Source organism: Gobio gobio, assembly GCF_949357685.1.
Source record: "Gobio gobio genome assembly, chromosome: 25".
Classification (NCBI taxonomy): domain Eukaryota; kingdom Metazoa; phylum Chordata; class Actinopteri; order Cypriniformes; family Gobionidae; genus Gobio; species Gobio gobio.
This window is the reverse complement of record NC_137121.1, coordinates 21,567,226-21,593,501: the sequence shown is the minus strand read 5'-3', so window position 1 is coordinate 21,593,501 and position 26,276 is coordinate 21,567,226. Positions and strand designations below refer to the sequence as shown.

Here is a 26,276-nt window from a genome sequence, read left to right as displayed (position 1 = left end):
TAGATTTACATGTACGAGTATCATTTGAAGCGGCTATTGTATTATACACAGCGAAAACAGCCTTCATTTGACCGAGATTATAGCCTACAGAGTCGGAAGAAAGCGGACTATCTGGATAGCATCGTAAATGTTTATGGTTGTCAGTGCATGTGACACTACATATAATTTTGGGTTTAATAAGATTTTCCCAATACATAGGCAAGAATAAACCTGGTGTCCTCCACGATTCCTTCCGACAACAAAAGCACTTGAATGCAACAAGCTCGTAATCACGACTTCTGAAGTGGGAAGTAGGACATTTCCGATAGCACGTGAAGCCAGCATAAAACTTGTCAGTGGAATTGCCCGATTAAAATCAGGATATGGTGTCACACTGGAAAGACAAAATGGTGACAAAATGTATCAAGTTCCATGCTTTTAGAAAAATATGGATGAAAAAATGATTGTCATTTGCTAAAATAGACACTTAATTGTGCCTGAGGTATTTGTTATCATTTTTATGCTTTTTTTCTCTTTTCTTTTCTTTTTTCTTATTGTGACATGAGTTTTGATGAGAAATTATGCTTTTCTTTTAATTGATAAAAGTTGTAATTTATTGAACCATGCTCGAGACAGCCACACCATAGGACAATTTTGAGATCTGGCTCAAAAATGTAACAAATCTAAAGACAAAGCAGTTTTTATATGAATAGGTCCATGTAAGACAAAGAAATGTTTTGCCATTTACAGCATTTTAAATGATGACAATACTATTTATATTCATTTTTATCATGTGTGACAGTGACAATTCCATGTCACGTTAACAACCCTTATATATTATAGCCTATTTTATTTATACAAGATTTAGATAGGCCTACAATTAACTACAGATCATATATTTGCAAGGTTTATACTATATGTCGTATGTTTAATTTACTAGCCTAATACCAAAATATTATCACCTCCCAGACAGGGCTTCCAGCAAGTAATAGCCATCATTTCACCGTCTAGACCCGATATAGTCCGGCTATGAGTAACCCACTTCTAGCCAAAATAACCTTGAATTTGGTTTCATGTCGTTTTTTCCAAAATAACTTGGGAGATGTATGATATTCCATTATGTAAGCATAGTCAACAGCTATTACAAGGTGTTTGGTTTTCTGTGCGTTGATTCTCTTACATTTTCACTGACAGCCCAAACTTGTTTTAGCCTAGACGTCAGGGCTGTGTTTGGACGGCTATTAGACGTCTTTTAAATGCAAATTTGCTTGCTTGGCTGAAAAGTTGCAAGAAAAGTTGTTCTCATTCTTGTTGCATTCACATAAAAGGGTGGAAAATTCGATGTGAAATTCACTATTCTCAGGGACTACATCATTGACAGGTTTTAATTTGTAAATATACATAATTTTAAACAATATTTGATTGCTTATAGTTATTCTGTCATCTTTGTTGACTTGTTCACACATTTTTAACCTGTGAATCTAGTGAGCAGTGTCCTGCTTGACTTCATATTACAGAGCAGGAGCACAATAGAGGATGATTAAAACCTATTAAGAGTCTTACATCAAAATGGAGACCCGAATCTGTTACAGGAAACCTGCATTATTTATGAACATGGGCACATTGTTAGAATTATACCATTTGTCATTGGCATGGCCAACCTCACTGAACAGATCCAGAAATCTGGTTGATTAAATTCAAACAGTCTGACTGAAATCTGAGAATATTTTCTACAGAAAATATTTAGGTTGCGGTTTTGGAAAAACAAAAATGGTATTCCTGAAATATGTCTTTTTCCGAAGAAGAAATGTTGCCAATACTGTAAAACACTGAAATGAAGGACCAACCATAAATAACATCTCAAAAAGATAGAAAGAAAGACTTTGGCACACTTCATATCAAGGAAGCTGATTTTAATTTAAATAATTGTGTTACAAATGGCAGAAAAAATGTATTTATTAATTTAATCTTTAAATTCATAAATATCCCTAACCCTTTCATTCTAATATCTAATATATGTCCTAATTGTTTATTATGAATCTAATTCATTTTATTAATTACAATTATTTACATTTAAATAATTTCTATAAACTTCAAAAATCTACTATAAAATATATACTTGTGCCTTTTTCACAGACAAGGCTTAAAGGGATAGTTCACCCAAAAATGAAAATTATCCCATGATTTACTCACCCTCAAGTCATCCAAGGTGTATATGACATTTTTCTTTCAGACGAATACAATCGGAGTAATGTTAAAAAATGTCCTGGCTCTTCCAAGCTTTATAATGGCAGTGAATGGGGGTCGAGATTTTGAAGGCCAAAAAAGTGCAAAAATATCCATATTTAATATCATTGTTTCTTGTATAACATTATGCAATGTCTAGTTCCGTCCGAAGAGTGAACGCTGACCCAACAAATGGCGTACTGACTAACACGGAAGCGCAGAGGATAGAGCAGAACAAAACACTGGTCACGAATTAGAAGTCTTAAATTTGAATTTTTAAAGAGAAATGTCAGTGTGGCCCAGCCCTATTTGTTTGAAACTCGAGAGGCGTCTACTCTCATCTAAGCTACGCCTGCGTCCTACGTCATACGCACTCTCTCGTGAACGCGCATACTCCGGAGAAACTGGAGGTTACAGTTTATAAAGTTTTAAATATGGATATATTTGTTACAAAACGCATCGCTTCGCTTCAGAAAGCCTTGGATGCACTTTTATGGCCTTCAAAATCTCGACCCCCCTCATTCACCAAATCATGGGGTAATTTTCATTTTTGGGTGAATAAACTCTTTAAGCAGTCCCAGACTAAAATGCTTGTTTGAGCTATTTTAACTGAATGTAACTTGCACTGACATATCTTAAAGTATGTCAGTGCCATTGTTTTGTCACAAAATGCCTAATTTAACCCAGGCCTAATCCTGGCTTAATCTAAGACCTGTCTGTGAAACCAGGCCTATACTATTATAAAAACTATAAAAGATGCTACATTTGTAGAGCAATAATTTTCCCAAACATCTCAGTATTTCAGCAGTCATCCTCTGCAGTTTCAATAACTCGTCAGTATCTTGATGCTCTTTATGTCATAAAGCTGTTTGCTCTACGGTTCCTCCCTGATCTTCCTCACTCAATGTTTTCCAGTGATCCCTGGACCTTCACGCTTGCTTTGGCAACCTGTCCATCAACCTCATCTTCCTCATCATCAGAGCTGTCAGCCCAGCGGCCTACCCGTCTCACGCCCTCAGCCACCACGGGCGCGTTAATGCAGGGATTGTGGTCGTAGATGACGAGCTTCAAGCCTCTCAAGTAGGCGAGCGACGGAAACTGCCGAATGCGGTTGCGGTCCACATCGATCACCTCCAAGTAATGCATCTTCAGCAGCACAGGAGGGAAGTCAGTTAGCATGTTCCCCGCTAGCCAGATGCTCCGCAGCTCCTCCAGTCGCCCAAGCTCTGAGGGTAAACTACGTAGCTGATTGTAGCCCAAATGAAGGGTCTTGATGTTAGGAAGGCTGCATATTACTCGAGGGAACTTGGTGAAGCAGTTGGTCTCCAACCACAACGTTTTAAGCTCAGTGAGTTTCCTCAGCTCCTTCGGCAGCCCGTACAGTCGGTTATTACCAAGGTAGAGGATGTTAAGCTGAACAAGGCTGCATACGACCAGAGGAAGCTCCTCGAAACAGTTGAAGTCCAAGGCTAGAAGCTGGAGCTTCTGCAGGTTTCGCAGCTCCGACGGCAGGTTGCTCAGGTGGTTGTCACTCAGATAGAGTTTGACTAGTTCATCGAAAGCAGAAGCTCTGACGGGAAAGCGACGTAACTGCCGGCTACTCAGGTCCAGTGTACGATCAAGCGGCATCTCCTTCAAGTCGCCTACTAAGAAGCGTTGACATCTCTCGGAGGGCACGAAGGCCACGGCACCCCGCACAACATTTCCCATCTTCTCTGCCCACATTCATGGTCTCTTGAGACACAAAATAAGCGTTTATGAAATACATTCTCAAAAATACAGCAATCCTGTAAAAATAAAGGCTCTTTATTGGCATCTATGGTTCCATAAAGAAACTTTAACATCTATGGAAGCTTTTTTTCCACTATAAAGAATATTTTGTGCAGTGGAAAGGTTCCATGGTAGTTAAAGGTTCTACATGGAACCATCGATGCCCATAAAGAACCATTATTTTTAAGAGTGTAAATAAGTGATATGAAAGACGCAATAAAATGATATAAATATTCCCTCCTTCTTACCAGAAATGTAGCTGAAAATGTAGATCTTCATTCACCATTGTGCTTTTTTGTCACAAAGGCTGAAAGCGCAAAATGGGCGGCAGTGTGGTGTTTCATGCTCCTGTGTTCTGCTGACACCTCTGCCCTGCCAGTCGCCGAGAGCACCAGAGATGACATCCAGCATGCTCCTCCCCATTCCGGCTAAATGATTTCTTCCAGCTCTGGAAGGTGGAGCTGACCGAGAGCTGTGATAAGCCTAAAGGTGTCTTGTGATTAAGGAATTTGAGGGTAATCTGAGACCTTCTATTTAAGCACTTATATCTCGGTCAGGACCCTCTGCATAACTGAGAGCACTTGAGTGCACCACCCCAAAAAGATAAGACTCACCCAGTTATGGGCAACCAATAGAGGCTGTCAACATCACATGGCATGCCACAGTATTTGGTCTGGAAAGTTTAAGAGTACATATGAAAAAATAAGAATTTTTTTTTCATAATCAAACTGATTATAATATATAATAAAAAACATCCCATTACATTTATGGTAAAAGTAGCTGTGGTTGCCAGAAATTCACTGTAAAAATACTGTGACAGTGTTTCCAGGTTTACAGGATGCCTATATATTTTACAACGTATAACTGTTTATTCTATTAAGTGAAATAATCTGCCTTTTTGCCTTAAAATGTAATGTTAACCACCACAATAATACAAGTGGCACAATAGAAGGCCACATGATGAATCATGATGAGTTCCTAAGTGGGCTGTTCATACAACATAGGAAATTCTAGACTGTGCACTCCATCAGGGTAACAAAGGGTGACACTAAAATAATGCAATAAACATTAACTACATAACAAAATGTAACACAAAACAGACTTATGTACATTACAGACAAAAAAAAAAAAGTGTAGCGCAAGGAATTCTGGGAATATTATTTCAACAGTTTTTTTTCTATAAATTATATGGTACCTCAAAATACTTGCAAAATACATACATTTAACAGTATTTTACAGTAAATTGACATGTGAGATAAACCATTTACAGTTTTTCAATGTATGTATGTGGCCCATATTGATAGGATAGCATCTTGCAGTTGATGGAGATTTGTGGGATGCACATCCAGGGCACGAAGCTCCCGTTCCACCACATCCCAAAGATGCTCTATTGGGTTGAGATCTGGTGACTGTGGGGGCCATTTTAGTACAGTGAACTCATTGTCATGTTCAAGAAACCAATTTGAAATGATTCGAGCTTTGTGACATGGTGCATTATCCTGCTGGAAGTAGCCATCAGAGGATGGGTACATGGTGGCCATAAAGGGATGGACATGGTCAGAAACAATGCTCAGGTAGGCCGTGGCATTTATACGATGCCCAATTGGCACTAAGGGGCCTAAAGTGTGCCATGAAAACATCCCCCACACCATTACACAACCACCACCAGCCTGCACAGTGGTAACAAGTCATGATGGATCCATGTTCTCATTCTGTTTACGCCAAATTCTGACTCTACCATCTGAATGTCTCAACAGAAATCGAGACTCATCAGACCAGGCAACATTTTTCCAGTCTTCAACTGTCCAATTTTGGTGAGCTCGTGCAAATTGTAGCCTCTTTTTCCTATTTGTAGTGGAGATGAGTGGTACCCGGTGGGGTCTTCTGCTGTTGTAGCCCATCCACCTCAAGGTTGTGCGTGTTGTGGCTTCACAAATGCTTTGCTGCATACCTCGGTTGTAACGAGTGGTTATTTCAGTCAAAGTTGCTCTTCTATCAGCTTGAATCAGTCGGCCAATTCTCCTCTGACCTCTAGCATCAACAAGGCATTTTCGCCCACAGGACTGCCGCATACTGGATGTTTTTCCCTTTTCACACCATTCTTTGTAAACCCTAGAAATGGTTGTGCGTGAAAATCCCAGTAACTGAGCAGATTGTGAAATACTCAGACCGGCCCATCTGGCACCAACAACCATGCCACGCTCAAAATTGCTTAAATCACCTTTCTTTCCCATTCTGACATTCAGTTTGGAGTTCAGGAGATTGTCTTGACCAGGACCACACCCCTAAATGCATTGAAGCAACTGCCATGTGATTGGTTGATTAGATAATTGCATTAATGAGAAATTGAACAGGTGTTCCTAATAATCCTTTAGGTGAGTGTATATGTGTGTGTGCGTGTGTGTGTTGATACATAATTTTATACATAACTTTAAAAAATATATATAATTTCTAAATTATATACAGTGGGGAGAACAAGCATTTGATTCACTGCCGATTTTGCAGGTTTGCCCACTTACAAAGCATCTAGAGGTCTGTAATTTTTTATCATAGGTACTCTTCAACTGTGAGTGACGGAATCAAAAAATCCAGAAAATCACATTGTATGATTTTTAAGTAATTAATTTGCATTTTATTGCATGACATAAGTATTTGATACATCAGAAAAGCAGAACTTAGTATTTGGTACAGAAACCTTTGTTTGCAATTACAGAGATCATGCGTTTCCTGTAGTTCTTAACCAGGTTTGCACACACTGCAGCAGGGATTTTGGCCCACTCCTCCATACAGACCTTCTCCAGATCCTTCAGGTTTCGGGGCTGTCGCTAGGCAATACAGACTTTCAGCTCCCTCCAAAGATTTTCTATTGGGTTCAGGTCTGGACCTTGAGATGCTTCTTACGGAGCCACTCCTTAGTTGCCCTGGCTGTGTGTTTCGGGTCGTTGTCATGCTGGAAGACCCAGCCACGACCCATCTTCAATGCTCTTACTGAGGGAAGGAAGTTGTTGGCCAAGATCTCGCGATACATGGCCCCATCCATCCTCCCCTCAGTACGGTGCAGTCGTCCTGTCAGAAAAGCATTCCTAAAAAATGATGTTTCCACCTCCATGCTTCAACGTTGGGATGGTGTTCTTGGGGTTGTACTCATCCTTCTTCTTCCTCCAAACATGGGAAGTAGAGTTTAGACCAAAAAGCTCTATTTTTGTCTCATCAGACCACATGACCTTCTCCCATTCCTCCTCTGGATCATCCAGATGGTCATTGGCAAATTTCAGACGGGCCTGGACATGCGCTGGCTTGAGCAGGGGGACCTTGCGTGCGCTGCAAGATTTTACCCATGACGGCGTAGTGTGTTACTAATGGGTTTTTTTTTAGACTGTGGTCCCAGGTCTCTTCAGGTCATTGACCAGGTCCTGCTGTGTAGTTCTGGGCTGATCCCTCACCTTCCTCATTGATGCCCCACGAGTTGAGATATTGCATGGTGCCCCAGACCGAGGGAGATTGACCGTCATCTTGAACTTCTTCAATTTTTTAATAATTGCGCCAACAGTTGTTGTCTTCTCACCAAGCTGCTTGCCTATTGTCCTGTAGCCCATCCCAGACATGTGCAAGTCTACAATTGTATCCCTGATATCCTTACACAGCTCTCTGGTCTTGACCATTGTGGAGAGGTTGGAGTCTGTTTGATTGAGTGTGTGGACAGGTGTCTTATACAGGTAATGAGTGGAGAACAGGAGGGCTTCTTATAGAAAAACTAACAGGTCTGTGAGAGCCGGAATTCTTACTGGTTGGTAGGTGATCAAATACTTATGTAATGCAATACAATGCAAAATAATTATTTAAAAATGTGATTTTCTGGATTTTTGTGTATATATATTTATGTGTTTGTTATTATGATTAAAAGTTAAAAAAAATATCTACTATATCTACTCTACTTCATCATGATATCAAGACAGTTTTACATAAAAGACAAAAAATAGGATCATCATGCAATTTCAATTTCAGATCAGCGGCGAAATGGTACCGTCTATGCTTCTGCTACATAACAACCCAGTGGTTTTGAATTTTTTAGTAAAACAAGGTCTTAGGTTAACATTGTTTAAAGAAACACCTTTAATGTGATATGACACCACACTGCGTGGCTGTATTTTGTGATACTGACTGTACGTTATCCGTTATTTACATGCTGCTTTTGAGTGTGGCATGAACAGGCCTTATACACTTATCAGCAAAAAGTTTGTAACTCCTAGAATTAAATCTCGAAAACCTCCCTTTTGTGTCATGCAGCTGAAATTATGAATTCTTAATCAATATGTTACCTGCACTTGGCTGCAGATGTAAATTATACATATTCTGTAAGATGTTCTGTATTCTAAACAGTGTTTGTTAAATGGCAGACTACGAAATATTATTATAAAATATAATGTGCAAAATATCAACAAAAAATCAAATGAAACTGTGCTAGTGATGTTTCAGGTAGGTAAAAAATAGTGAATACAATGTAATGGTATCATGCTATTATAACATAATAAAAATCTCCTGCAAAGTATCTAATATCCAGCAGACTGTGTCCAACACAATTTTCAGTCTAGTATGAAATAAACTGAAGGTCAGGGGGTCAGAGGGTAAAGGCTATTCCCCCAGCATTCTCGCCTGTAGGATACACAGCCATCTTGGATCTGCGAGGAGAGGGTAAATTAATGCGGTTAGTCAATTTCATTTTCACCCAAAAAAAATACATTGCACAAAAGGGTTTGCTTCGCATATTCAGGGCCAAATGAACATTTGCAGCTTTATGCGTATATCCAAGCATATATTTAGTAGCTGAATGAATGCAGTGACACGTTTGCACGGCTTTACTGGTTTCTGTTTTTGTTCTGGAGGCCAGAGTTAGCCGACTAGCGCTGAGCGCTAACAAAAACAGACAGCCGAGACAGAGGCCTAGACCATTTAAACAGATAGATATATGCATTATGTGTTTCTAGAAGTTTTGTATAAACGAAAACACCCTGGCTAATATAGATTAAATGGTACGATGTGTTTTGGTTTTTATTTAAATCTTTATTAAAGCTGAAAATGTCTAGTTAGCAGCTACACAGCTAACGGCAAAGCTAACTAGCTGATATAAATGAGAACATTTCGCGACATGCCATTGTTTATTTTAGCTCTGTCTCTCTGTAATTGTGTTCGTAACATCATAACACGTACGAATCTTTTGTAATGTTTTGAACAATGTTACGGTGTATTGAAATGTGAGTTTGTGTAAGTATCTGGCTAGTAATTGCTGTTTCTTCATGGGTTTAGGTGGTGTACTAAGCTGGTTTTGTGTTTGTTGTCAGGTGTCAGTTTAGAAAGCGATAGTTGTTTGTTTTCCAACCATATGCCAAATATCTGCTATGTTTTAAATAGATGAATACATTATGTGTTTAACAACGTACCGCCAGAGCTGGACTATATGTTCTTAAAGCATATGACTATTCGCTAAATTACACTAAAGTTTAATCTTGCACATCCTATTTGCAAGAGTTAGGTGTAAATTGTGTAGAAAAAACAGCCTGTACCTTTTCATAATGCACTTTGAAGCAGCAAATAGCCTTAGGTCTTGTTCTGCAGTGGTAATTCATTATTTATTACTAGTTCTCTGTGGTGCTATATAGAACTGGTTAATGATATGTCCACTAGATGTGTGCAAAAATAATCTGATATGATTTTGCTCCAGATGTGGGTGATCAGGAATTAAATATCTTGGTTTTAAACATTTCCTCTTTTTCCGTAGGTGACAAACGGAATGTTCAGTGCAACGAGAAAGAAGTTTGTTGAGGGGGTCGAAAGTGACTACCCTGATGAGAGCATGTACTATGGCCAGCCGTCAATGTTCCCGCATCGATCGGAGAAAGACGTAAGAACAGTCGTTTGTTAATTTTGATTATTGTGTATAATGGTTTTGTTGACCAGAGGTCTGATAGAATGACAAAATATTACATTATTATTGGCTTCTTTCAACATTACCACTGAACTGACTATATAAATGTTAAAATGTTTTCCTAACAAAACAATAATTCATGTTTTTATTTTGAAATAGTCCTTCATAAATGTATATATGGTTCAAAACTACTGAAATGTATTACTGATAAATTACATTACTAAAACTACAATGCGAATGCCACTATAATGTCATAATTTCCAAATTTTTGAAGTTGGGAGCGTTTAAAACATTATGGCGGGAACAAATTAGGACACTACAGTTTCGCTTTTTATGAGGAGAACCGAGCAGCAAGTTATGACAAACTGTATTTCCCATTATTCTGAATGACAACATGACAGTGATATACACAGGTAGCAACCGTAAAATACACAGATAGCGCATCAAATACAAATCTAATGATAATTTGTTCTTATGTTGCATTAGCACTAAAAAGCGTCTTTCATTTCACAAGCGTTCTGGCTTTTTACCGGTAAGAGACCGTTCACACATCAGCAGCAAAATACCGGTAAATTCTGTGATGTCAGTCATCTTTAAACGCTGCGCTGTTGTCTTCATTCGCCCGCACGGGATGAAGCGCTTTAGTTTTCTTTATCTGTTCAATTTGACAACATCTTTTTGATGTCTGAATGACAGGCATAACAGATGATCAAACAAAACGCATGTTTGCTCTTAAAAACACGACACTCACGTAATAGTATCCAACTGCTGAGCCACAGCATTGATGAATGGGAAAGAAGGCAGGGTCTCGAGCAAGACATGTTGAAAAAGCTGCGAGACATGGCGCAACTGTAAACAGTGTTTACATAGAAAAACTGTTAAAAAGCTTTCCGTAAACAGAGTGGAGTAATCACATCATCTCCATAAGAACTTATGATTGGCCCAAAGCAGACTTCTTATGTCAGCGCGTTCTGACTTCATACATGAATATACCGGTAATCTTCATTCTGCGTTCACACAGAGCACATTACTGGTAATTTACTGGTAATATTACAACTTCCCTTACTGGTAAATTGCCAGAACTGATTTACCAGTATTTTTTGAAAAGGTCCTGATCACACATGATCTGTTACTGGTAATTTACCAGTAAAGACTGTATGTGTGAAAGGGGCTAATGTCTCATTCATCAAGACTTGTATTGTTATTGGATGAATCAGCGTTTGTGAATAAAACTTTTAAATGAATGATTCAATGACAAACTCCTGGGGTCTTTGTTTTAAACCGTTTCACATTGCAAGCGTCAGAAAGCCGCGTGAACCAGGTGTGCATGTCCACTGGCGTGGAGCAGAGTGAGCGTTTTCAATTCATTCAAGTGTAAAGTTCAACTTCCATAAAAATTAATTGAAAATGCTTGCTCTGCTCTGCTTGCTTTGCGCCAATGGACAACCGTCATTCATTTACATGGGTAGTGGAAAAATACTCCCCTGACGCTTGCAATGTGAAACAGGCATAAAAAACATAGCAGAATTGCGGTCATTTAGGAATAAAATCATGTGGGTGTTTGAATCGAGATCGCAATCTTTTAACGATTAATCTAGCAGGTCTAGTATATGTAAATTTGTGTATGAAAAAGGTTTCTAGCTTGTGTGTTTAATAATGTCAGAGCTGACATATTGGTTTAAAAACTTGGTTTACAGATGCTGCCATCTCCCTCGCCGTCATCGTCAGGTCAATTGTCACAGCTTGGTGCGAGTTTGTATGGTCCGCAAAGTGAGTACCAGTCTTTGCTCCAGCTTATATTTCTGATAAGTTGTTGTGCTTCTCATAAAAACACTATGCACTCTGATTCTGAGCACCATTTGAGCAGTGTTTCTCAATTTGTAGGTGCACTAGGTTTCTCAATGAGGGGTATGAGCAACAATAATCCTCAATTGAACCGGAGTTTAACACAAGGCACTCAGTTACCGAGCCATAGCACCCCAACGACAGGCGTCCCAACAATGTCCCTCCACACACCACCTTCGCCGAACAGGTACGCCATCTCCTCTGTGTGATTTGTGTTGTGTGGGATGACGTGGTCTGCTGTGCTAAATCCCAGCCTTGCTGATGTTCCGCAGGGGCATCCTGCCCATGAACTCCAGGAACATGATGAGCTCGCAGGTAGGGCAGGGCATGGGCATGAGCGGCAGGACCAACAGCATGGGCAGCTCTGGCCTGGGCAGCCCTAACCGCAGCTCTCCCAGCATTATCTGCATGCCCAAACAGCAACCAGCACGCCAACCATTCACCATTAACAGGTAAGACTGGCCACAAATGAGAGAGCAAACACGACTTGTTTTGGTGAGGCTGTCAATTTAACACTAGTACAGTTTACTATTAAAAAAAAAAGTTATATAATACAGAAATACCAGTGCCAGGACAGTGGTCAGATTGTATTCAATGATATGGGAATAAAACAAACTGTAAATTTACTTCTGAAGACACTTTTTGTAACGTCCAATGCTTTTATTTCCCACAGTAATAGAATGTCTTTGAATTATCTTTATCGTTTATGGCACGGCTCAACAGCAAGGATTAGGAGCGTTAGGCTTGCAGTTTCACATTTTGTATACTTTTATTTATTTTAAAGTCTCCCTATTATGCTTTTTTTGGATATTACCCTTTCATGTAGTGTGTAATATAGCTGTTTATGAATGTAAAAGCACAAAGACCAAAGTGCAAATGAATAGAAAGGATGGGCAATTTTGTCAATTTTTAATTTTGAGTACTGATAGAACACCAGTAAACTGAAGGCCGTTCTATGACGCATTCTATTAATCAGATATCCTAAGCCGCGTTTCCACCGAAATTACTCGGAACAATTTGTACCAGGAACTTTTTTCCCCTCAGATCTGCTACTGTCTGCGTTTCCACTGCGGTCTAAAGTACCGGGAAGAGTAGGCAAATTAGTCCGGTGATGTATGGACTGCGCGCGGCTGCTCCTCCCAGTCAGCGACGGACAGTAATCATTTTTGTGCGATTCTGTCTGCAACAATTGCAAGGAGATGCAAGCAGCGCTGCTTTTGCTAGTTTTGTATTGGTTTAATAAAGAGGTCATTAACAAAACTGCGGAAAAGAGACGAGCACTGATACTAAAGCGTATTCTGAAAGCTCGTAAAGCTAGATTTAAAATAAGACAACGTATGTTATGATCAGCTATTACAGACATTGACCGATTGCTGAGACGAACGCGCGCCATCGGACAGAAAGAGCAAGACTGATATTTACTGAACGCAGAACGAATGAACCTCGCAAAAGACTTTTAAAAATGCCGGTTGAAATAATATGCTGCGTGAGTTCAACCAATCAGCATGTTCAGCGCCCAAGTCCCACCCCCGAAAGTTCCCGAACTTTGAAAAAGTACTACCTCGGGAGCAGGGCCGTTTGGAGGGGGGAAATATTTACCCGGAACTTCATTTAGACCCCAGTTCCTGCGGTCGAAACACACAGAGTACCACCCCAAATTTCCTAGTTCCTGGGGAAAGTTCCTGCGGTGGAAACGTGGCTCTAGATGCACAACATAAACGTAGCATTACAACTTGTAGCTGCACAAAAGGACCCAACTGCAAGGGTGCTTGAACTAGTTAAAGGGTTACTTCACCCAAAAATTTAAATTCTGTCATTAATTACTCACCCTCATGTCGTTCCAAACCCGTAAGACCATCGTTCATCTTCAGAACACAAATTAAGATCTTTTTGTTGAAATCTGAGAGGTTTATGAACCATCCATAGACTTCAATGTCATTGCAACTCTCAAGGTCCGGAAAAGGTAGTAAAGACATTGTTAAAATAGTCCATGTGACTACAGTGGTTCAACCTTAATTTTATGAAGCGACGAGAATACTTTTTGTGCACAAAACCCCCCCAAAACAACGACTTGTAATAAAACAAGTTCTTCTTGTCTGTGTCATTCTCCTACGCTATTGACGTGGTAAATACAGTGCATCGCTTCTGAATTATACGTCAAAACGCCGGCTTACTGCGTGTTCACACCGCCGCCAGCAAGAGCATCAAAATTTGCTCTGGCTGCCCTGCCATCGACGCTGTAGAAAGATTTGTGGACGCTCTGACGTAGATCAAATGCTTTAAAGCAAACAATCATGTTGATCGGCTTTTGTGCTGACTGTCCACGAGTAGGGTATAACCGTATAAGTTAACCTCATGAAATAATTTATGTGACACTGAATAAAGTGACAGTTAAAAAATAAAAAACAAATCAATGGAAAGAACTTAACATTTATAGTTACATGTTTACTAACAAAATAAACCAACTTTTGTGTTCATGGTTAAGTGCTAGTCTAATTTCAACATGCAGTTTATAGGAGTCGTTTGCTAGCATTGGTCTTTAATTAACATTAATTTGTGTGCAGCCTACATTACAATACTGTGCAGCATTAATGCAATTAGTTAAATCTGTGTTGTTTTGAGCAAATTAATTACATTCCTGCTGAAAAACAAGCGTTATAGAGCGAAAAGGTTGCCTATAAATAGTGTCGCAGGCCTTCTTATCAAACCCGCCACAGCAATGATCAACCTCGCCTCCATTTTGCTTGGGAACTAATGTGCTCGGAATCAAAGTTTACAGCACTGCGCTCTCTGGAATCCTATCAAGCGGAGCACTTCTACATTCTGATTGGTAGCCGCCTGGTTGCTGCTAAAGTTGCTGCTGAGCTGATTTCAACTCCCCTCGATGCCCAAATCATCGAAGACACGCCGCGCCGCTCTCGCCTGATCTCGCTGCCGGCTCCCATTGAAAATGAATGACTTCCGGCCACTTTGACACTCACGCCGCCGGCGGTGTGAACGCACAGTTAGGCCGATGCTGTTCACGTGAGCACCACGACGCATACGTGTATTGCTGACGCAGGAGCTGGCCAATGGTGAGCTGCCGTTCTGCCTAGAAACTAGAAAGTGCTGGACTGTATTTACTACGTCAACAGTGTAGGAGACTGACACTGACGAGAAGAAATTGTTGAATTAAGTCATTGTTTTTGTTTTTAGCACACAAAAGTGTTCCTTAAATAGCATTAATACATAAAATACATATCCTAGGACAGCTATTTATTGCACAAATAAATGCACAGCCATTCGCATGTTCTCTGTATAGAAAATATATACGAACACGCTGTTGTATCATTGATAACTTTTGAGGCTTATTTTGCAGTGTTTTATGAGCCGTTTGATTGGTTAATGGGCCGTAACGACAGGTTACACTCACATTGTGGATGAATCGCGTTTGTGTGAAGACTCAGGATCTACTGAAGAGAACTTATGCAACGCAGAAACTAATACAAAGCAAAAATAATCACTTGTTTTTGATCCATTAATGCATCTCTCACTTACTGAATGCGATCTCACTCTTTGAAGCGCCTGTCAATCAACGCGTGCTGCTGTGTTAAGCGAGGCATCTTCTCATAGGATAAGGACACGCAGACTCGTGAATAATTAAACAAGACGTCTTCTCATAGGATAAGGACACGCAGTCTCATGAATAATAAAGTGAGGCCTCTTCTCATAGGATAAGGACACGCAGACTCATGAATAATTAATGAGACATTGATGAGTCATCGCTGTACTATAGTACGACAAAGCGTCACATTCTGTGACGTTAATACAAAGATGAATTTAAACACGGAAGTTGAATATAGAATAAACATTTTTAAAATTAACTAGTTTTCTCCTACAATCAAAATGAATGGATGGTAACATTGACTTATATGATGCTCAACACTCATAATTCATGACCCTTTAATGCATGTAAACCTGTTGTAGGAGACCTCCAAAACAAAAGTAGGAACCTTTAAAATGGCATAATAGGAGCACTTTAAAATGAATTTCTTATACATATGTACACATTGTAATTTTTTTTATCTTCATTAATAGCTGAAAATTGTACTGCTATTAAAATTATACAGGAAACTCGCTGGCAGCAATAAATAAAACACTTGTACTGGAAAATAATGGGATGCATTACTAATAAGTTGTATGTATATTTGTTACGAGTGTGTTGTATACTCAACCCATTCATTCTGTGCCAGTACTCATACATTTGTCTTTTGGTGGCGAATTCTACTTATCAACTTTTGAATGTTTTTTTTTTAATGTTTTTTAAGTCACTTATGCTCACTAAGGCTGCATTTATTTAATCAAGAATACAGTAAAAACAGCAATATTGTGAAATAAGATAGAAGCAAAAAAGCAGCCGTTACTCCAGTATTCAGTGTCACATGATTCTTCAGAAAACATTATAATATGATGATTTGCTGCTCACGAAACATTTCTTATTATCAATGTTGAAAACAGTTGTGCTGCTTTATATTTTTGTGAAAACAAAACCTTTTTTTCAGGATTCTTTGATTAAATTAATAAATAGAAATCTTTTGTAACACTATAAATGTCTTCACTGTCACTTTTGATCAATTTAATGTGTCCTTGCTGAATAAAAGTAAGTATTCTTTTAAAAAATAAATAAAAAATAATCCCCAAACATTTGAATGGTAGCGTATAGCAGTGACCCAATAGCACACTTCTGTCAACTGGCTGGACATTTTTTACACTGTCCCTGGACCAGCAAGCCATCCTTATTGTTGAGCCTTGTTTATGGACTTTCCCATTATAACCGAATCACAGGTCTACATATTTTGTAAAGCTTGTTTTCTGTGCACATTTTTGGTTGATGGGCACACATGAAACTTCAAAAAATCTTCTTTCTAAAATACGCACATCTCCTTTGTTTATTGCTAAAATTAAAGCTGCTTTTATGTTAAAAATAATCTTAAATACATATTATGTATTTGAATTAACTTTCACCTTAGGCCAAGATAAGGCCAATCAAGACTGATTAAGACTGACCTTAACAAAAGGGTCAAATCCTCATGTGTGTCATTGTAGTATGTCAGGATTTGGAATGGGCCGGAGCCAGGGGTTTGGAATGAACTCCTTATCCAATAACATCTTCAACGGGACAGGTGAGTGCTTCATTGAACATACTTGGTGATGATACACCATGATAGGAACCGTGACACTTCAATTGTGTTCTAGAAAGAAAATTAGACCATTCTCATTGTATTCTTTTTCTATCATCTGTGTGGCAGACGGGAGTGAAAATGTGACAGGAATAGATCTCTCAGAATTCCCAGCACTTGCAGACAGAAGTCGGAGGGAGGGAAACGGCAACCCAACACCGTTGCATAATCCGCTGGCTGGAAGGGCACCCTATGGTACGAGTTAGTTTTACACATCGCATTACTTAGCTGAAACCCAAACCCTCTTAGTTTTTTATGACTAAGCATGCTTCTTCTTGAATGGATGATGTGTTGTGAATGCATGACAAGGTCAGTGGTTTTATTTTTATTTCCTCACTATAACCCTTTGTTAAAATGAATCTTTCTGTAGTTGGAATGGTCACAAAGCCATCGAACGAACAGTCGCAGGACTTCTCGATTCACAACGAAGACTTCCCAGCCCTACCTGGGCCCAACTACAAGGACCCAACATTGAGCACGGATGAAAGCAAATCAGTCAGTATTGCCTCAATATGATAAGCTTCAGAGACAGATTGCATAAATAACATGTCATTGTTTTGCAGGATGGGTAAGGATACTCAGCTATTCAAATTTGAAGTGACGCTGTCCAGTGCTGTGATGATTGCTTGACCTTTAACTCATTGTTCTGCCTCTGCTCTCTCCACAGAACTTGAACTCCTCAGGCAAGGGCAGCTCAAGTGCAGATGGACCCAAATTTCCCGGCGACAAGACATCATCAGCACAGAATAACAACCAGCAAAAGAAAGGGATCCAGGTGTTGCCTGATGGTGAGGCTCCCTAGCAACATGCACGGATGTATTTCCGACAACTTCCAGCTTTGAAAACATAACTGTTGAATAAAACAAGTAATGTGCTTTTTAATCAATTATTTTCAAGAATCTGTTCAGGCAGGTTTCCATTTTAAGTTTATATGTTTAAAAATATAATAATAATACTTACAACCCCATTAAAAGGCATAGGAAACAATATCTTAAATCATCAATCGCGGGGCCCGGTGCACCAGTTATAGACCCTGTTATATATATGGCCTATAGAAGCTTTTTTCCTGAGGTTAGCGTATTTTCCCAATTTTTTTCAGTGAGAGGTTTTAAAAACGGCTGGAACGTATCAAGGTGCTGAGTGTCTATTTCACACTGAAGCGCTTGGCACCCTGCATTTTTTTTACTGGTCGCCGAGAGTTGAAGAATGTTCAACTTTGGGTAAAACCCAGCGCTCATCACTGTCACTTTCACCCAGTCGTCCAATCAGAGTGGAGAAGGGGTGGGACGAATACCAAATGTTAATAAATTGTGTACTGTGTGTGGATGACTGTTTTCGTAAGCCACAACCATAGACATTTTTGATCCAGGAAAGGTTTCAGCCCGATAGCAATGAAATATTATAATTATATAATAGGGGTGTGACGAGACACTTATCTCACGAGACGAGACACGAGATCGAGACGAGACGAGATTTTTACATAGTATTTTTAAGAAATCCTCAATGATGAAACGCATGACTAGAAAAATTGTTTCCAGGTGAATTTGAAGTGTTTTAACTCCTCTTGTAATGAATGTCATTTCAGTTCTTCTTTCTGATTATGAATTATCATATGCAGTAAAAGACAACAAGCACTGTAAAGGTTTTGCCAAAAACTCAACTGACTGGCTTCTGTCCTGTATGATTGTCTCTTCAGACCATAGAACTGCACATGAGCTTCTTTTGACATCCTAACTGAACTCCTTCCCACAAATGTATCATAGATATTAAGTACAAACAATAACCATAATCCATAAGTACTCAATATTCATATAGAGACCAATTTTTTCTTCAAGCATGATACAGAGCTAAGAGATGGTTACAATGAGATTATATTGGGAGATATTTGCGTGCCTCAGGGAGCCGCTTTCAAACAGCGGTAACGTATTACGTTTACTTTCAATGTTCATTTTGCGATAGTGCGTACTCTGTGAATATGAAGCGGTGGTGCTGAACGCACATTTTAAAATATAAGTCTGATGCTTCTGCTGCGTAACGAATTCTCCGCCACTGTGCAGTCCACTAACACGTAACACGCACTCATAACACACTTATTTTAAATTTATATTGGTTTTATTTATATACAAAGCAAAACTAGAGTGGAGGCGTAATGTAAATGTAGCGTTGGCATATTCTATCCTAACTTTACCCTCACGCCCTGTCATGACAATATAACACGAGACGGCTTTTCACCTCGACGGGAAATCTCGTCGTGGCACGAGATCTCGTCACACCCCTATTATATAATATACATTCACTGCTAATTGCAGGAAATTAAATTAATTGGTCTAATATGTAGGAGCCCTGTATATTGGAAACACTCAATCAAACTTGACGTTTGTTCTCGTCTTTTATAGGCAAGGTAACAAACATTCCCTCAGGAATGGTGACGGATCAGTTTGGAATGATTGGACTCCTGACATTCATCCGGGCAGCTGAGACGGACCCTGGGATGGTTCACCTGGCTTTAGGAAGTGACCTAACAACGCTAGGACTCAACCTCAACTCTCCAGAGTATGATACTTTAGGGTTTTTTTGCCACATATTGACACACATGTCACGGTTCCACACATTCATTTCTTCATTTCTGTTTTAACTCCTTGTAGGAATCTGTATCCTAAGTTTGCATCTCCGTGGGCTTCAGCTCCATGTCGACCACAAGACATTGGTAAGAGTTAATTTGACCTAACTGGTAAAGATGACCAACTCATTTTGGCTCTTTAGTAATGAATGCAACTGTTTTTTAGACTTCCATGTTCCTTCAGAGTACTTAACCAACATTCACATAAGGGACAAGGTGAGGTGATAAACACTTCAATAAAACTGCATTGAAATTGTAATGCGCACACAGCTGACCTCATAATGTGCTCTATACAGCTGGCTGCAATAAAACTGGGGCGATATGGTGAAGACCTGCTGTTCTACCTCTACTACATGAACGGAGGAGACCTCTTACAACTCCTCGCTGCCGTCGAGCTGTACGTCCTGCTGATTAAGTCATTAACATTTTAACTAACCACAGGTGGTCGTCGAGGGGTTAAATGGGTCGTTTTGTTGTATTGCAGCTTCAACCGGGACTGGCGGTACCATAAAGAGGAAAGGGTTTGGATTACAAGAGCACCTGGCATGGAGCCCACGCTAAAGACCAACACCTACGAGAGAGGAACATACTACTTCTTTGATTGTCATAACTGGAGGAAGGTCGCTAAGGTAAAGATTCTGAAATCTTTGTCCTTTTCCATCTTTTTGTCTTCAGCTACAGAGAGTTGCTGATTATTTCTGAAACGTAACATCTGATTTGTGCCATTTCTAATGGCTCGTGCCGATATCTTAGAGAGCAGCAGGATTACTGTTATAGAAATGGAGCACCAGCACCACAAATAAAATGTTTATATACATTAATGTTAGACATTCAACATTACAGTATAATTGAAAGCGGACTCAATTTCAACAGTTACCGTATTAGGCTTTTAAAAATTACTTTTAATTTAAGGGAATTTAAAACAACCTTCACATAACCCCATTATAAAGGTAATATTTACCTGTGGCCTATACAGAAATTGAATAAAGTTCAATGTATATGATAAATAAAATAAATCAAATGTAGATGAATCCTTATTAAAGCAAAAATGTTGTTACCTTTGTTCTTTGATTAACATTAATGCACAACAACTGGTTTATTAGGCTGCTGTGACTTTTAAGATCTGCCACTGGCGAACATGACGCGGATCTGACGTGCTGTCAACTCATTAAGTTAATGTAAGACGTCTCTTATGAGAATACTCGACAAAACGGGCATTTTGGCATCATTCTGTTATTGTTCGTTCAAGCGCGGAAGAGAAATCGTTTCTGCCGCTCTGTCTGTGCGCTCGCGCGATACTAACGTGCGTCTTTCTTTGTGTCGTGTGTGTGTCAGGGCATTCACAGTCAGTGCGTTCTCTTTAGTCTTGACGCATTTGAATTGTTTCAAAGCATTTGCATGAATAAGACCGTGATCATATAATGTAACGCTAGCCCAAGGATGACAGAAAAAATGGATGCTGCGTTATTTGCGTTAAATATTATCAGTTATTTAACAAATAACATCAGTTAAACTTTAAGCAGCAATGGAGACAAAACAGACCTGAGAGACATTTCAAAAAGGAGAAACAAAACAAAAGGAAGGAAGGAAAAGTACAGCGTGGGAGCGTTTTAATAGGGATGTAACAATATTCAGCCCGAACCAAAGTACCGTGGTACTTTCATGGTGTACCGAAAGACCCCTGGCCCGTTGTTGAGGTTGACCTCACTTTACCTTATGTCACAAAACACATTTTTCTTCCGTGACATTTGATTAAATATGATTAGGGGTGTAACTGTACACGCATTCGTCCCACGAATTTTCGGAATGTGTCTTGTGGTCGTAACCCAACCACCAATAATCGCAATAAGCTCCGCGTTTTGTTACTTTCAATAAGTAACAAAGTGTCATCTTTCAAATTTCTGTCATTTTATCTCGAAATTCAAACAAAAAATGCCGTTTTGACGCTCTTTAATGTGGCATGACACTGTATAGGCGCCTCAGTTCAAGCGGCAGCACGGAGCACGAGTGAATGCGATCATCTCTTCTTTAATAAAAGTTACAGAATGAACATCAGTCCATATGTTAAAAGATGTAGTACAACTTACTATCGCTCTATCAATGTTTTAACCGCAGAAAAACGTCTATAAAACAGCTTGTAAACAATGTCACGTAGCATTAGCAGGCAAGTCATTCAGTATCTACAGCTTGTTAGTTTGCTAGAGAAATTAATACTTTCGCTAAATATATGCACTATATTAGCCTATATATTCATTATATTTTACTTAACCTGTTAGTGATGTCTTGATTATTTAATGTATGTTTAAATATATGTCTTGAAAATGTGTAAATGATTATATTTCAACAAATTTATTGGAGTAAAAACATAATTGTATAATTAGATTTAGAAGTTATTTGCAAAAACTGCCTTGTGTGCAGTTTACATGTTTGCATAATTTGTTATTTGATTGTTTATTATATCTAAAAATAAATAGCAACTGAATTTAGGCCTAGTTTGGGCTCTGTTGTTAACCTTTAATATTATAGTAATATGCAAGTAAAGGCTTCCTATATAGTTTACAGCATTAGCAGATTTTTTTTTTCTTCAGAAACTTTTAATTTTAATGGAATTCATTTAAAGACAGAGACACAATTTGTTCAGTAAACCACTGTTTAATAATAAAAAAGAAATTTTATGTTTAGTTTTCTCCCTCCTGCTGTACCGAACCCGTACCGAACCTTGACTTCAAAACCGAGGTACGTACCGAACCGTCAGTTTTGTGTACTGTTACACCCCTACGTTTTAGTGAAGTAGTTAACCAGGAAAAATCAAATGCTGAGTATGTGATATGTAACTGTTCTTTTCATCTTCTCTCTTCAGTTCTTTATATTTTGCGCGCTAGTTAGCTCCCTGTCACGTGACAACAGAGCGCAGTGAAAGGGAGTGATTGACGCCTAATATTAACCAACCTAAAATCGCCTTTAAAGTTAAGAGCGTAAAGATGCAGTGTAATTGGTTGTGATGGAACGGTGGACCGGTCACTGTATCAGCTCACAGCAGGCACATACAGTGCAGTAAAAAGCGAACATTTTGTAGAGAAATGGACAGGTCGCACCTCAACAATTATTTGCACTCACACAAATGCTCCCAAATATATTTTGAGGTCGCAAAGATTCAATTTTGGGAGCAGATGCAACCAAAATGGTCGCAATTTCGAGCCTTGCAATGTCAATGATAGTGTTTTTTTTATTTTTTATTATACGATATGAGCTGACTCTGAATAAAATATCTAGAAAGTGTATGATATAATGCTTAAATAACCATAATTTAATAATAACAAATATGTACACAAAATAATATATATTATACCACTTTTTTTCTTCTTTGAAACTGAATCTGAAGGGTTTTTTTATATATTAAATATATATTATTTTTTTTTAATCATTTTTTAATATATTAATTAAAATGTGTGTGTGTGTGTGTGTGTGGTAGGGGTGCGATATTGACAAAAAATTATATTTTCTGGGATTATATTGATAACAATAATTAGACAATATTTTGCTGAGTGTGTTTATTGTGTTTAGGACTGCCATTGACAGCTGACTCCAAATTTTGTTGATATTATTCATATTCTGTGCACTGGTCAATTCACAGCAGTGACAGAAGTAATTTTTTCCAAAAAGTTTAAATTTATTTTGACCTTTTATGAGCAATTTTTATGTTTATATAGCTATTTTAAACTTAATTAAACGCATGTATCATCTTTTGTGTCAAATTCTTACATTTAATCAACAAATAAATTACAATAATGCGACACAATAGTTACCAACCAAATGAAATCAGTATCAACAAAATTCATCTTTGCAATGCAGAAGAAAAAGAAAAGCTGCACCTGAAGTGACATTTACACAGCTCAGAGGGATATGAATGCATTTAACCTACAGTTACAAATGCATAATGTTTTGATGTTTTTAAATTATTTAGACATGAAAAGATACTTTAAATATGAAAATAAAACTGCCTGTAGGTGGCAGCAAGTCCCTGTTAATAAATGTCCGAACCCAAAATCGCCCCTTATACCCTCAAATTGGGCATTATTTTAGAGGACAGCCATTTGTAGTGGTGTCCGAAACCATAGTGGACGTTTTTGAGTGCACTCATTCTGTCCCACATTGCACCGCAATAGCGAGTTTACAGACGATATACACTGAACGGCTGTCCGAATTCGCTCCCTTGTTTTCGTTCACTCTTTCAAAGTGAACTGTATTTGTGGACTAACGTAGGGAATAGTGAATGAGGGTTTAGGGGGCGATTTTGGATTCAGCCATTGAGTTTCAACCGATTCGTTCAAGGAACGAAGCATTTGTCTTAATGAGTCAAAACAGTCCTGTTGCTTTGTTTGGAACTATGTTCATTGGCAAAAACAGGCAATTTTGTGTGTAAAATGTCATTTGGGCAAAAACAGGAAATGGTGTCTAAAGGGGAAGTCACTTAATATTAACTTCTATTTTTTTAACTGTTGTTTAAAATCAATATCACTTTTGTAATCCTATTGATATTTGGAGAAAATACAGCACTCTTCATGTGATATTGATTAACTACATTATATGATATCAATATAAAAGACATGCATTGGTATTTTTGCCCTTATCTTAACCATTAGGGGTATTCTAAATGCATTTTAATAGACTAATTCATGCAGTGAAAGCATGCACTCTAGTCTAACTAACCTACTAAGACTACATCACGTAGCGTATGTGTTTTTATTTAAAGTGAGGGACATCTCTTTAAAACAATCAAGATGTTATCATAGACGATATATATATATTGCACACCTCTAATGTGTTTTTTTTTTCTTTAGTTTAATTTGATAAAATTTACTTTTTTGGAGATTCAGTTATTCACACGTTCACTGCAAAAAAATGTATGTTTGAATCAATCTGCTGCAGAGTGGAAATTAATGAAGTATTACAAACAAATACAATTAGTTTTACTTAATTGACCAATTGTGCACCGTTATCTATCATTGCTGATAATGTCGAAATATGTCGTAATTATACTGACCGTTCAAGTGATGTGCATGTCATATATTCATATATAGATATATATATATATGTATGGCTGGACGTCAGTTCTGTGCTTTTCTCATCTCTCAGGAGTTTCACCTGGAATACGACAAGCTAGAGGAGCGGCCTCACGTGCCAACCACCTTCAATTACAATCCGGCCCAGCAGGCCTTCTGAAGCTGCGTCCATCAGCACCCGGGAGCTCTAGGAGCGATCGGCCAGAGACAGCCAGCCGACCTGCCCGACCACAAAAAACCTGGTTTTATTCCTCAACTGTCTGGACAAGAACTGCGGGAGGGGGAGGGGAGGGTGGCAGGGATCTCCACCTTGAGAACTGGGGGGGAGGGACCCTGCCTTACAAATTATGTGCTGCCCGAACACAAAAAACACTTCTATATATTTTCATTCTGTTTTTAAATTCCCCTCTTACGTTTTTTTTCTTCTTCTTCTTCTCCCTCCATTTCATTTCGAGCAGGGTCAATGTTTTGTTTACTCCTCTGATGGAAAGCCCCTTTTGGTGTTTGCCTGGAGTCTTTGAAGTTGCAGTACAGCACACAAACACATCCATTGGTATTAAAGAGAAAAAAAAAAGCAGTTTGCGCTTTGTTTTCCGAAGCGCGCTGCGCTAACAAACAGGACAGACACAAAGACAAATCCAATACATGTGAATACACAAGGGCAAAAGAAAATGCAATGTTCATTGTTGCACTATTTAGTAATAAAAGAACACAAAAATTGTTTTCTGCTTTTTTTTTAATGAGGGAAAATCGCTCCGCGCCCGTCGTTGCCTGGAAGGATGCGCGGCCCTGTCATTAACATCATGGAGGTGCTCCCCCCCCCTCCCTCCTCCTTCTCTTTTCTTTCGTTTGTCATTCCTTTTGCTCCATCCACCTGCGTTCCTCATCCCGAGCTGTTTTCTGCTTAGCTTCAATAAAACCCCAATCAGACTGTTTCAGTGACCGTTGCTGGGCACAAGCCGCGGACCAGGCGGCTGTGAGCTTATCGAGAAACATTGTTCCAGAATGAATACAAACCCTTTTCAGTCTTTGTTACGATTTTGTAATAAACGTGTACATTTTTTTAATTTTTTGACATCACATGAATAAAGATATGTATGTATGAATGTGTATATATATGATATATATAGATAGATGTATCTATATATATATATACATTACGTCTATTTTGGAAGAAGTAACTATGCTTGACCTCGTTTTTAGGAGGTAAACAGAAATGGCATTATGTGGTAGAAGCAAAAATGCAAAAGACAAAAAAAATTAGTGAACAGTATGTTGAGCTGCCAGACGGGGAATCACGTTTGTTACCCCGTGCACTTAAAGACCAATTCAACTAAACGAATAAAGGCGACACGGAAGGCCTACCGAGGACAAAACCAAGGGGGTGGAGACATTTCAGCTGCAGCTATTTGAATAGAAGCATTTCGTAGGAAAGGGAAAACCGATAGTACGAAAAACAGACCAATCTTGTATTTTCTGACCACCTTTAAGGCTCCCTTTCTTTGTAATAAAGCAGAACGGCTTTCCTGAACCAGTGTTTGGACTCTGTATGGGAAGGGGTTGGTTGTGTGGGTGAAACCGCACTTGCAGTACCAGCATGCTGTGTGTAATCTCTCTGTAATGCATGACTA

The 26,276-nt window shown here is 38.8% G+C and overlaps 2 protein-coding genes across 7 annotated transcripts; one reads left to right on the top strand and one right to left on the bottom strand.

Annotated features, from left to right (window-relative positions):
• Positions 1 to 1,877: 1,877 nt before the first annotated feature.
• On the bottom strand, positions 1,878 to 4,362 carry lrrc10 (leucine rich repeat containing 10). The gene is made up of 2 exons (XM_079810320.1): positions 4,224 to 4,362; positions 1,878 to 3,939 (listed from the first exon to the last, which is right to left on the bottom strand). The coding sequence occupies exon 2, from the start codon at positions 3,928 to 3,930 to the stop codon at positions 3,103 to 3,105; it is 828 nt and encodes a 275-aa protein (XP_079666446.1). The 5' UTR covers positions 3,931 to 3,939; positions 4,224 to 4,362; the 3' UTR covers positions 1,878 to 3,102.
• Positions 4,363 to 8,630: 4,268 nt separating this feature from the next.
• Positions 8,631 to 26,174, top strand: cnot2 (CCR4-NOT transcription complex, subunit 2). Of its 6 annotated transcripts, none has more exons than XM_079810316.1 (16): positions 8,631 to 8,680; positions 9,752 to 9,874; positions 11,596 to 11,668; positions 11,783 to 11,930; positions 12,016 to 12,195; positions 16,829 to 16,905; positions 17,032 to 17,157; positions 17,333 to 17,457; positions 17,630 to 17,750; positions 19,359 to 19,515; positions 19,608 to 19,669; positions 19,749 to 19,798; positions 19,879 to 19,979; positions 20,067 to 20,211; positions 22,265 to 22,318; positions 24,719 to 26,174. In XM_079810316.1, the coding sequence occupies exons 2-16, from the start codon at positions 9,764 to 9,766 to the stop codon at positions 24,803 to 24,805; spliced, it is 1,617 nt and encodes a 538-aa protein (XP_079666442.1). In that variant the 5' UTR covers positions 8,631 to 8,680; positions 9,752 to 9,763; the 3' UTR covers positions 24,806 to 26,174. The 6 variants fall into 6 exon arrangements, with proteins under 6 accessions (XP_079666442.1, XP_079666444.1, XP_079666443.1 ...); XM_079810317.1 differs by having other exon boundaries at positions 8,641 to 8,667; XM_079810318.1 differs by lacking the exon at positions 22,265 to 22,318.
• The last annotated feature ends 102 nt before the right edge of the window (positions 26,175 to 26,276 follow it).

What these genes read in the sequence shown, in the direction of transcription:
- lrrc10 (XM_079810320.1), bottom strand. Translation starts at nt 3,930, where the DNA reads ATGTGGGCAGAGAAGATGGGAAATGTTGTGCGGGGTGCCGTGGCCTTC.
- cnot2 (XM_079810314.1), top strand. Translation starts at nt 9,764, where the DNA reads ATGTTCAGTGCAACGAGAAAGAAGTTTGTTGAGGGGGTCGAAAGTGAC. An exon ending in CTCAACCTCAACTCTCCAGA is followed by an intron (nt 19,516 to 19,607) that starts GTATGATACTTT and finishes AACTCCTTGTAG; the next exon opens with GAATCTGTATCCTAAGTTTG. An exon ending in ACTGGAGGAAGGTCGCTAAG is followed by an intron (nt 20,212 to 22,264) that starts GTAAAGATTCTG and finishes TTTTATGTTTAG; the next exon opens with TTTTCTCCCTCCTGCTGTAC.